The sequence below is a fragment of the Tribolium castaneum genome, chromosome 7 (assembly GCF_031307605.1).
Source record: "Tribolium castaneum strain GA2 chromosome 7, icTriCast1.1, whole genome shotgun sequence".
NCBI classification, from domain to species: domain Eukaryota; kingdom Metazoa; phylum Arthropoda; class Insecta; order Coleoptera; family Tenebrionidae; genus Tribolium; species Tribolium castaneum.
In genome coordinates this window covers 3,697,769-3,710,427 of record NC_087400.1, presented here as the reverse complement: position 1 = coordinate 3,710,427, position 12,659 = coordinate 3,697,769, and the positions used below count along the sequence as shown (strand labels likewise).

At 32.2% G+C, this 12,659-nt stretch overlaps 1 protein-coding gene across 2 annotated transcripts; it reads right to left on the bottom strand.

The window, feature by feature from the left end:
- Positions 1-215: 215 nt before the first annotated feature.
- On the bottom strand, positions 216-11,934 carry LOC100142406 (3'-5' RNA helicase YTHDC2). Of its 2 annotated transcripts, none has more exons than XM_008200536.3 (8): positions 11,818-11,934; positions 9,890-11,187; positions 7,412-7,902; positions 3,662-4,110; positions 3,094-3,607; positions 743-1,234; positions 534-685; positions 216-485 (listed from the first exon to the last, which is right to left on the bottom strand). In XM_008200536.3, the coding sequence occupies exons 2-8, from the start codon at positions 11,184-11,186 to the stop codon at positions 365-367; spliced, it is 3,516 nt and encodes a 1,171-aa protein (XP_008198758.1). In that variant the 5' UTR covers position 11,187; positions 11,818-11,934; the 3' UTR covers positions 216-364. The 2 variants fall into 2 exon arrangements, with proteins under 2 accessions (XP_008198758.1, XP_008198757.1); XM_008200535.3 differs by lacking the exon at positions 11,818-11,934 and adding an exon at positions 11,234-11,396.
- Positions 11,935-12,659: the final 725 nt, after the last annotated feature.

The window sequence follows — 12,659 nt, the reverse complement described above, 5'->3', positions numbered from 1 at the left end:
TCAACCCATTTATTATAATTTTAATAATCACATGTCGGAACCTTAATTACGTTTAAGGAAATGATTAAAAAATGATTATTAATAAAATGCGGATGTTCCCAAGCGTCTAACAATAGTTTGGAAGACGTTCGATTTAAATAAAAACTTTTACTTCGCGCCGCAATCACGAGAACTCACCCAATTAAGGAAAAAAAAACAATAAAACACCAAAAAAATACGAAATAAAGAAACTTTATTATCCTAAAAGGTACGTCGTTACTCATTTATACAAAAAAATACATCTTCTAAAAATCGCAAACATAAATCAATATCACAACATCAAATTAAAAAAATGTAATACTTCTAACACAGTTACTTGAAAAAATCACTGTCTTTTTTGACCAAGATAGAGGTCCCATAATTGCAGCGCCGCTCCCATCTCTATCTCCTGCCCGTCCAAGCCATCGTAGATCAAGCGATTATTGTTCAGAGCGTTCCTCAAATGGCTGCAAAAAACATTACAAAACGAAAAACACCAAACGAACAAACCTAACCTGACACTCTTGTACGGCACACAAGACTTGAAAATCCACTCAATGGCCGCCGAAGTTTTATGACGTGTTGTGTCAAACGTCAAATATTTGGCAATTCCATAAAACGCATTCAATTTTTGCACAGTATATACCAAATAAACATTCATACCACCCTAAAAACAACACCAATTTTTAGTTCCTAGCTAAAAAATCCCCCAATTTTTAGTTACATTATCTAGGGCCATGACTTGTTTTTCAGTTTGCGGCGAAAAAATCCACTTGTTTGAATCGAAGGCGATTTTAACGCTGCATTCCTGCTTCACTTTGATTAGCAAAAAAACGGAATTTTCGTACTGGGGGTGCATGGGGGCCATATTTGGGGCTCCCGAGGTGGAGGGTCCCCCGAAAGCGCCCCGATTTTCGACGTAATCGAGCGCTCGATTCAGTTCGAAAAATCGGGGTTTTTGGCGAATTCCCACCGGAATTTCGAGTTTGGCAGCCCTGTCTTCGTAAATCAGGATTTTGGAGAGGGCGATCATCGCCAACTCTTCGTTTTCGCTGAGAATGTTGGTGGGGTTGAGGAGTTTTTTTTCGATTATTGTTTCGATTAAACGACGAAGATTGATAATGTGAGGGGAGGGAAATTCGAATTCGAGCCATTCATCAATTTCGAGATAATTTTGCATTGGATAGGTGACTTTTATGCCACACATTAACGATATCTGAAAGAGAAATGTGTTGGAATTGGCTAAAGTTGTAATCAAAAAACTTAAAAAAAAATAAAATCAGATAATATTTTTGTCATATTTTATAATAATCTGTCACTTTTATTAATAATATGTCGTATTTTTACTGAAAATCCGTCATAACCGGTCATAATATGTAATTTTTTTTTGTAACTGACATACTTAACAATTTGTCTTTTATTAATTTTACTGATACCCTGTCATATTTACTAGTAACCTGTCATATGTGTCAATAATCTGTCATTATAAAATGTATTTTTTTTAGTAATTGACGTGATCAATAATAATAATTTGTCGCATTTACCGATAATCTGTCATATTCACTAAAAATCTGTCACATTTGTCAATAATCTGTCATTTTTATCAATAAACTGTTATACCTGTCAATAATTTGTCATATAATCTGTGGTTTTTACTGATAAATCAGTAATATTTACTAATTTGTCATTTTATTAATAATCCGTCATTACTGTCAATAATTTGTCATTAAAATCTGAAACACCTATCAATAATCTGTCATTATAATGTGTCATTTTTTTAAATAATCTTACATATTCAATAATAACCTCATATTTACTAATAATCCGTCAAACTTGTTCATAAACTGTCAATTTTATTAAAAATCTGTCATATTTGTCAATATATTTTCATTAAAATCTGTTATTTATTTTATTAACTTGACATTTCCAATAATAATATGTCGTATTTACTGATAATTTGTCATATTTAGTAATAATCTGTCATACCTGTTCATAATCTGTCATATTTGTCAATAATTTTTCATTATGATCTGTCATATTTAATAGTAACCTGTCACATGTGTCAATAATCTGTCATTATAAAATGTCAATTTTTTTATTAATTGCCGTCTTCAATAATAATTTGTCGCATTTACCGATAATCTGTCATATTCACTAAAATCCTGTCACAATTGTCAATAATACGTCATTTTTATCAATAAACAGTTATACCTGTCAATAATATGTCATTATAATCTGTCGTTCTAACTAATAAATCAGTCATATTTCCGCATAATCCGTCATTATTGTCCATAATTTGTCATTATAATCTGAAACACCTGTCAATAATCTGTCATTATAATGTGTCATTTTTTTTAAATAATCTTATGTATTGTCATAACTGTCAATAATCTGTCATTTTTATCAATAAACTGTTATACCTGTCAATAATTTGTCATTGTAATCTGTCGTTTTTACTGATAAATCAGTCATATTTACTAATAATCTGTCATTTTATTAATAATCCGTCATTACTGTCAATAATTTGTCATTATAATCTGAAACACCTGTTAATAATCTGTCATTATAATGTGTCATTTTTTTTTGAATAATCTTATATATTGTCATAACTGTCAATAATCTGTCATTTTTATCAATAAGCTGTTATATCTGTCAATAATTTGTCATTTTAATCTGTCGTTTTAAATAAATCAGTCATATTTACTAATAATCTGTCATTTTATTAATAATAATCAGTCATTACTGACAAAAATTTGTCATTATAATATGAAACACCCGTCAATAATCTGTCATCATAATGTGTCATTTTTTTAATAATCTTATATATTCAATAATAATCTCATATTTACTAATAACCTGTCAAACTTATTCATATTTGTCAATATTTTTTCATTATAATCTGTTATATTTATTAAGAATTTGCTATGTCTGTCAATAATCTGTCATAATAAGTCAGAAATTTTTTTATTATCTTACATCATCAATAATAATCTGTCATTTTTGTTAAAAATTTGCCAAAATTTAAAAAATAAAAAAAATTAAAAATAGAAAAAAATGTAAAATTGAAAAACTTACCGTAACAGGTGTTACCGGTGTGACTCCCCTAACCTGATGCCCATTCCTGACCTTGACCATTTCGTCATAAACCAACCACAAGGGCAAATCCTTACTCATCGGACTCGTATTATGCACCAGTACTTTTTTTTCCGTCCTTGTGCAAAAATTCGCCCCTTTCTTAAACGCCAATTTCGGGTAAAGTCCCGACGAAATAACAGCCTTAACCAAGGGCCAATTCTCGGAATTCGTATTCAAGGCCACCATTGAAGTACCATTCGACGGCACAAACTTAGCAGCACGCAATTGTCCCAAAAGTTGCGACCTTGTCTTAAGTATTGTCTCCATGGTGGAGGGACTTATGAAAAATTCGCGGCAAAAATTCCGCTCTTTTCGGTACTTTACCGAATCCTGCCATTTGATGAAAGCCTTCAGGTAGACCATATGGTCACTGTAGGTGTTGGCAGTGAGACTTTTGCGCTTTTCAGCGGCAAAACTCCGAAGATTGGCTTGTGGTGGGAGCTGAAACGGGTCCCTTGAAAAAAATCAAATAATTTTTTTTGGAAAAATTTTGGCGGGAAAATTGTACTTTTGGGCCAACGATGCCACAATTGTCAAAATCGGGTCCAAACACTTGAAAATGGCCGAATAGATGAGCATTTTTCCTAAATGGGGTTCGATGGTCAGTTGGCTTAGATATTCTCCTAGAGGTGTAAGGCGTTCTTCTTTATCAAGTGCGCCGAGACATTCGAGATTTTCGATTGCGGTTTTGACGGTGTTGGAAGATGGCGGATCGGGCGCCATTACAAGGAAGTTATAGATGGATATGTTATCAGCTAGAGATTTAGTATTAAGGCAGAGTTCCTCAAGTGGTACTCGTAATATTTCGGGAATGCGTTCGTCTAAGAACGAGTCGTAACGAGTGCGTGAGAAGAGGTGGAAGCAGACACCTGATTGGGTGCGACCTGCACGACCTGCGCGCTGTTTGACGCAGGCTTTGGAGATCCATTGGGTTTGGAGGGAGGAGAGACCGCTGCACTGGAAAAGCAACGAGTTTTTCACGAGAAAATTCTCTACTGTAGTTCGGAGAGCATTTTAAGCGATTGCATTGTATTCCGCGGGTGATTTTACGTCGGATCATGTTTTTGAAATTCTAATTTTTTCGCTTTTTTGGCAAATATCTTCAAAAAATCAAAAAATATATATTTTTTCAAAATCACCCCAGTAATGTTTTTGGCACTTTAGTGTGCCTCTTGAACCCTCTCGAGGTGTAAAAAATGCAAAAAACGTCAATTGGTTCGTTTTTTCGATTTTTTTTTAATTTTCGGTACCCGAAACATTTATCGAGCAATAACTCCGGAACTATTAGAGATAACCCTATGAAGTGTATTATCGTTGCAAATCTCTTTTAATTATCTATCATTTGCAAAAAAGATCATTGTTCTCCGACTGATAGTTTTCGTGAAAAATAAAAATAAACTGGAAATAATTGCAAAAATAGGTAAAAAAAAATCATAGGTAAAAAACTGTTGGAAATTTGGCGATTTTCTCAACGCCAGTCGAATCCCTGAATCATTTTACAAAAGCTAGACTAAAAAAGTTTCATTTTTTCGAATAGTTTTGCCGGAATTGAAAAATTTTCTCTGACTTACCTTCATAAAAATTAAAAAATTAAATTAAATTCACTCTAACAAAGTTTTATGGACTTTTCTATGCCTTTATAACCCTCTCGAGTTGTTAAAAATAGAATAAAAGGCAGTAGATTCAATTTTTGAATGTTTGATTTTTCCAATTTTTGCAAAATTTTTTTCGATTTTCGGTACCCAGAACATTTATAGAGCAATAACTCCGGAACTATTAGAGATAACCCTGTGAAGTTTATTATCTTTGAAAAGCTTTTTTAATTACCTATCTTTCTAAAAAAAGATTATTGTTCTCAGACTGATAGTTTTCGTGAAAAATGGAAATAAATTGAAAATAAATGCAAAAATTGGTAAAATAAAAAAATCTAAGTAAAAAACTGTTGGAAATTTGGCGATATTCTTAACGCCAGTCGATTTCCTGAGTCATTTTACATAAGCTAGAATAAAAAAGTTCCACTTTTCTGAATAGTTTTGCCGTAATTGAAAAATTTTCTCTGACTTACCTTCATAAAAATTAAAAAAAAAGCTTAAATTCACTCTAGCAAAGTCTTATGAACTTTTCTATGCTTTTACAACCCTTTCGAGTTGTTAAAAGTAGAATAAACGTCAGTAGGTTCGATTTTTGTGTTTGATTTTTCCAATTTTTGCAATTTTTTTTTCGATTCTCAGTACCCAGGACGTTTGTAGAGCAATAACTCCGGAACTATTAGAGATAACCCTGTGAAGTTTGTTATCTTTGAAAAGCTTTTTTAATTATCTATCTTTTTAAAAAAAGATTATTGTTCTCCGACTGATAGTTTTCGTGAAAAATGGAAATATATTAGAAATAAATTCAAAAATAAGTAAAATACAAAAAATCAAATAAAAAACTATTGGAAATTTGGCAATTTTCTCGACGTCAGTCGTTTCCATGAATCATTTTACATAAGCTAGAGTCAAAAAAGTTCCATTTTTTCGAATAGTTTTGCCGTAATTGAAAAATTTTCTCTGACTTACCTTCATAAAAATGAAAAAAAATATTTTAAATTCACTCTAGCAAAGTTTTATGGACTTTTCTATGCCTTTATGACCCTTTCAAGTTGTTAAAAGTAGAATAAAAGTCAGTAGATTCAATTTTTAAATGTTTGATTTTCCAATTTTTGCAAAATTTTTTTCGATTTTCGGTACCCAGAACATTTATAGAGCAATAACTCCGGAACTATTAGAGATAACCCTGTGGAGTTTATTATCTATGAAAAGCTTTTTTAATTATCTATCTTTCTAAAAAAAAGATTATTGTTCTCAGACTGATAGTTTTCGTAAAAAATGAAAATATATTGGAAATAAATGCAAAAATAGGTAAAATAAAAAAAATTTAAGTAAAAAACTGTTGGAAATTTGGCGATTTTCTTAACGCCAGTCGATTTCCTGAGTCATTTTACATAATCTAGAATAAAAAAAGTTCACTTTTCCGAATAGTTTTACCGTAATTGAAAAATTTTCTCTGACTTACCTTCATAAAAATTAAAAAAAAAGCTTAAATTCACTCTAGCAAAGTCTTATAAACTTTTTTATGCTTTTACAACCCTTTCGAGTTGTTAAAAGTAGAATAAACGTCAGTAGGTTCGATTTTTGTGTTTGATTTTTCCAATTTTTGCAATTTTTTTTTCGATTCTCAGTACCCAGGACGTTTGTAGAGCAATAACTCCGGAACTATTAGAGATAACCCTGTGAAGTTTGTTATCTTTGAAAAGCTTTTTTAATTATCTATCTTTTTAAAAAAAGATTATTGTTCTCCGACTGATAGTTTTCGTGAAAAATGGAAATATATTAGAAATAAATTCAAAAATAAGTAAAATACAAAAAATCAAATAAAAAACTATTGGAAATTTGGCAATTTTCTCGACGTCAGTCGTTTCCATGAATCATTTTACATAAGCTAGAGTCAAAAAAGTTCCATTTTTTCGAATAGTTTTGCCGTAATTGAAAAATTTTCTCTGGCTTACCTTCATAAAAATGAAAAAAAAAATTTTTAATTCACTCTAGCAAAGTTTTATGGACTTTTCTATGCCTTTATGACCCTTTCGAGTTGTTAAAAGTAGAATAAAAGTCAGTAGATTCAATTTTTGAATGTTTGATTTTCCAATTTTTGCAAAATTTTTTTCGATTTTCGGTACCCAGAACATTTATAGAGCAATAACTCCGGAACTATTAGAGATAACCCTGTGAAGTTTATTATCTATGAAAAGCTTTTTTAATTATCTATCTTTCTAAAAAAAATTATTGTTCTCCGACTGATAGTTTTCTTGAAAAATGAAAATATATTGGAAATAAATGCAAAAATAGATAAAATATAAAAAAATCATAAGCAAAAAACTTAAAAATTTAGCGATTTTCTCGACGCCAGTCGATTCCCCGAATCATCTTACATAAGCTAGAATCAAAAAAGTTCCACTTTTTCGAATAGTTTTGCCGTAATTAAAAAATTTTCCGCTCTGACTTCATAAAAATGAAAAAAATTTTTTTTAACTCACTGTAGCAAAGTTTTACAAACTCCATATTATATATTATATATTATATATTATATATTATATATTATATATTATATATTATATATTATATATTGGAGGTAACACTAAGAAGTTTCCGAAAAAATTGCAAATAAAAAACGTAAATCGGTGAAAAAAATCGGTTATAAGTAATAAAAAATAACTTACCGAGTCATACGTTTGCACTTTAGCTTTGCCACAATCGACAACATAAACCACATCATCAATGGTCAAACTCGTCTCAGCAATATTCGTCGATAAAATAATCTTCCTTACATTATCAGGGAACGGTTTAAACACCTCATGCTGTTCCTTGATATTCATTGAACCGTGGAGGAAAAACACCCGGTATGAGTTTTTATCAATGTTGGTCTCCAACAGGCGATCATTACAGATCATTATATCATCATAGCCTGGCAAAAACACCAAAATGGCGCCGGTGTGGTACTGAAGATGGATGGTGTAAATCAGACGGATGAGGAGGTCATAGTTGATGTCTTCATCAGCGCAAGTTTTGTAATAATTCGTGAGAAGGTCCTCGCGTGGTAACAGAGGACGGGAGGTCACGTTGAGGATGAGGAGGATCTCCTCCAGGTGCTTGTTTTCGGCGATGGAGAGCGCGGTCTGGCCGCTTTTTGAGGGGATGTGAGGGTCAGCGCCTGAAAGGGCGATCAATGCAATTTTACCCTCAAAAATGTTTCAAAAAAATCAAATGTATTTTTAAATTTTGTCAGGATATGTAACAATGTAATTTTACAACATTTTGTAATATAAAATTTAAATTCAAATGTAAATAAAACTAAAAAAAAGAAACAATTGAAAAAAGTATAAATTTTACAAAAATTAGAAATTACAAAAGAAAGACAGGAAAAACTAAATAAAAAAAGAATAAAAATGCATTAAAAGTAAGAAACGATAGCAAGACGAAACGGACAGCGAATTCAAAACAAGAAAATAAAAAAAAGAAAAAATATATAAAGAAAAAAAAAGAAAGAAAAAAGAACAACACTCGAAATGTAATTTTACAACGTATTTTTAATAATTTGCAAAATAAAAAAAATAAAAAATAATCAATAAACGATAAAATTTTACCATATCAGCATAACTTCTAAAATGTAATTTTACAATAAAATAAAAATTCAAAATGAGAATTTTATTTAAATTTAAATAAACAATAAATGGTATAAACATGTAATTTTATCACTTTCACGTAGATTCTTATAACAATGTAAACTAATGTAATTTTACAATTCCAATCTAGACTTTTTAAATGTAATTTTACTATTATTCAAAATAAATAACACATAGTGAATACTAATGTAATTTTACCACTCCGCACAAATTTTTGATGTGTAATATTAGTGTAATGTAAAATTTTGTCTAAAATAAACAAACTGCGTAAACTGAAAACTTATGTAGTTTTACCATTTTAATGTTGACTTTTGATATGTACTTTTACTGTGATGTCAAACTAAATGTAAAATAAACAATAAGCAGTGTAAACTAATGTAATTTTACCATTCCAACGTAGACTTTTTAAATGTAATTTTACTATGATTTAAAATAAATAACACATGGTGTACACTAATGTAATTTTACCACTTCCGCACAGATTTTTGATTTGTAATTTTAGTGTAATGTAAAATGTAGTCCAAAAAAAAAACAAACTGCGTAAACTGTAAACTAATGTAATTTTACCATTTTCATGTAGACTTTTGAAATGTACTTTTCCTGTGATGTCAAACTCAATGTAAAATAAACAATAAGCAGTGTAAACTAATGTAATTTTACCATTCCAACGTAGACTTTTTAAATGTAATTTTACAATGATTTAAAATAAATAACACATAGTGTACACTAATGTAATTTTACCACTTCCGCGCAGATTTTTGATGTGTAATTTTAGTGTAATGTAAAATGTAGTCCAAAAAAAAACAAACTGCGTAAACTGTAAACTAATGTAATTTTACCATTTTCATGTAGACTTTTGAAATGTACTTTTCCTGTGATGTCAAACTCAATGTAAAATAAACAATAAGCAGTGTAAACTAATGTAATTTTACCATTCCAACGTAGACTTTTTAAATGTAATTTTACAATGATTTAAAATAAATAACAGATAGTGTACACTAATGTAATTTTACCACTTCCGCGCAGATTTTTGATGTGTAATTTTAGTGTAATGTAAAATGTAGTCCAAAAAAAACAAACTGCGTAAACTGTAAACTAATGTAATTTTACCATTTTCATGTAGACTTTTGAAATGTACTTTTCCTGTGATGTCAAACTAAATGTAAAATAAACAACAAGCAGCGTAAACTAATGTAATTTTACCATTCCAACGTAGACTTTTAAATGTAATTTTACTATGATTTAAAATAAATAACACATAATGTACACTAATGTAATTTTACCACTTCCGGGCAGATTTTTGATGTGTAATTTTAGTGTAATGTAAAATGTAGTCTAAAATAAACAAACTGCGTAAACTGTAAACTAATGTAATTTTACCATTTTAATGTAGACTTTTGAAATGTACTTTAACTGTGATGTCAAACTAAATGTAAAATAAACAACAAGCAGTGTAAGGTAATGTAATTTTGCCATTTCCATGTAGATTTTTAAAATGTAAAATCAAAAACTTACCCAAACTGCACAACTTCTCCACCATATCGACATTATCCTGACTCACAGCTGCCATTAAAGCCGTCGCCCCATTTTCCGAATGTCGGTAATTCACCGGCATATCAGTCAAAAGAAACTGTAATAATTGTGCCCAATTCTGCTCATTGTCAATGCCCCCTTGCAGCACCCTCATAATAACCTCATCAAACAGGGGATTCTCCCCGACAGCCCCCTCAAAAAAATTCCTTTTTTCCCTCACTACAGCATCATAGCCAGTCAACTCCAGCACATCATCCAGAAAAAATTCCCTAATCGCAAACAACCTCCCCGGCACCGCCAACACCTCAGCCCCCTCAAAATACCGCTGGAACTTCTCCACGTTAATAGTGGCAGACATCAGAAGCAACTTAATGGGGGCCCCCTTCCTCAGACTCTCCCTCAAGCAAATGAGCAAAAAATCGGACAGTTTGTCCCGTTCGTGCACCTCGTCGATGATAACGTGCGTGAGGGTCCCCAGGGCCCCCATGCCCGACATGAGACTCCGCACCAAAACCCCATTCGTGCAATAGATTAGGTTACAATTGGAGCCCACTTTTGACTCGAGTCGGATGTGGTACCCCACTGTCTCGCCCAAGGGGGCCCCCCGCTCGAAAGACACCCTCTCGGCGACCGAGACGGCGGAAATGCGACGTGGTTGTGTGCATAAAATACGACACGGTTCGCCCCTTTGGAGGGCATCATCCATTATAAATTGGGGGATTTGGGTGGTTTTCCCCGAACCTGTCTCCGAAGACACGATCAAGACGCGATTTTTTCGCACTTTGGAGACAATCACTTGTCGCAAATCGTAAATGGGGAGTTGTTTACGGAAGGCGGCGATCTGGGGAGTCAGTCGGGGGGCTGTCACCGGGGGTGGAACCCCCAGCGACAACTTCCCGAAGACTTTATCGCGGCAAGTCCACCGGAGAGGGGGCGCCCCCATTGGGGACATCCCCACCACCTGGAGCGTCTTATCCAGCTCGCGTACAGTTTCCGGGGTTAAATCAATGTAAAACGACTCGAAATTTGACTTTGCCCCTTTCTTATAAATCGTAATAACGCGATTGGGGTCCTTGCCATGACTCCGAGACACTAAATTATAACTTGCAGCTTTCTGATGAATATGTTTGCGTTCAAAATTATTTAAATTCGTCGGAAACGAGTATTCTTTAGCGCCCCCATCTGCAAGGAACGTCTGAAAGGCCTTATCCACTTCAATTCGGAACGTTTCAGACGTGGCTTCAAGCACTTCCATGTCAACTTTGTCCCAGAAAGACATCCTGGAAAAATTGCTAGTTAGAGGCCCCATACCGGGACTGGACGAACCTGTGTTTGCGTTTGATACGCGTGGACATTTTTTTGGGGGGGTCTGGGCCCCTTTTTTCCAGTTTTTGGGCAAAAAAGAACGTTACATAACCTTATTTTTTGCTGTCATTATATAATGTCAACAGAAAGAGGCAGTGATGGCCAAAATTTCGCCACGACAGTGGTCCTCAAAATGCTAACAAATTTTGACAAAAAAAATAATTGCGTGATTAAATGAATTAATTAGCAAAAAAAGGGCCCACAGTTGTTGCTAGTTGATTCTCATTGGTTGAGGCGCTATTTTTCAAACGCTTTTCTAGTTCAACCTTATTAATTGTAAGTTTTAATTAAATTAAAAACTCTGATTCGATTATTAAAATTATTGTTAAAATAATTTCGCAACATATTTATTATAATTTGACACGTGTCACTTGTTGCTACCCGCTTCTGATTGGCTAGCGCCATTTTCTAACGGTTTTCTAACTAACCTCCAAATCATTTGCTATTAATTAAATAAAACAATAGTAAAACAAACTAATTTTAATCACGTTAAAACTCGCTATAATTTTATTCTTCTAATTAATTTATAGTCTATTTTGACTTACCCCCTATATATATACGAATTCTTTTGTTACAAAAGACTAGAAAATAATTGCACGTCGATTATTTATTATGCACGGCCTGCTTCTTTCACGTCTTAGCCAAGAAAGGGTTGATGTGCGGAATTGGATCACGGAGGCTGGGCCCACTCCCACCCTTATCTATTGTCTTTTTATTGGTCTAATATTCTAACGGTTGGCGAATTTGAAATTTGAGCACAAAATTATTAAAATAGATTTTTTTCAAAAACATGCGACGTAAATTGATAAAAATATATTCAACAGTAGTTAAAATTATTAGCAAGTGTGTACAGGATGATGTAAGAAAGAGATGCCATACAATATTTTTTTAATAAAGTTTTTTTGATTTTATGATAATATTGAACATTGCTTTTAAAATCTATGATTTAAATCTAATTTGGTTTTATTGCGATATAAAAAAATACATAAAATTATTTGAAAAAAGCAAAATCAAAAAATAAAAATTTATTTAAGAACACCATAAAAGCTACATACCAAAAAACAAAAAAATATAGAATATGTTACTTTCAACAAATTTAAAAATTTATAAAAAAATCTCCACGAAGGGTAAAAAATATAAAGTATTATTTAATTATTTAGTTATTGTATATCAATTTATTAATAATAATTTAAAAAAAAATTATATAAAAAAACTTACGAAAATAATTAAGCCAGCTAACACTGAACGATGCAAATACTGCGATGGAAAATAAGTTATGGGTTTATTGCAGTGTTGAACGCAACTTCTTGGAAGTAAAAAAGAGAGGGAGAGACCCAACGTGGTGCAAGCAAGACAGAGAGCGACAATAATTCTCCGAAAAAATCTC

Bases quoted from the DNA above. Each gene is read 5' to 3' on its own strand.
- LOC100142406 (XM_008200535.3), bottom strand. From the start codon at position 11,262: ATGTCCACGCGTATCAAACGCAAACACAG. The intron at 7,903-9,889 runs GTAAGTTTTTGA...TCGCCCTTTCAG, and splicing joins GGAGAAGTTGTGCAGTTTGG to GCGCTGACCCTCACATCCCC. The intron at 686-742 runs GTAACTAAAAAT...TGTTGTTTTTAG, and splicing joins AAGTCATGGCCCTAGATAAT to GGTGGTATGAATGTTTATTT.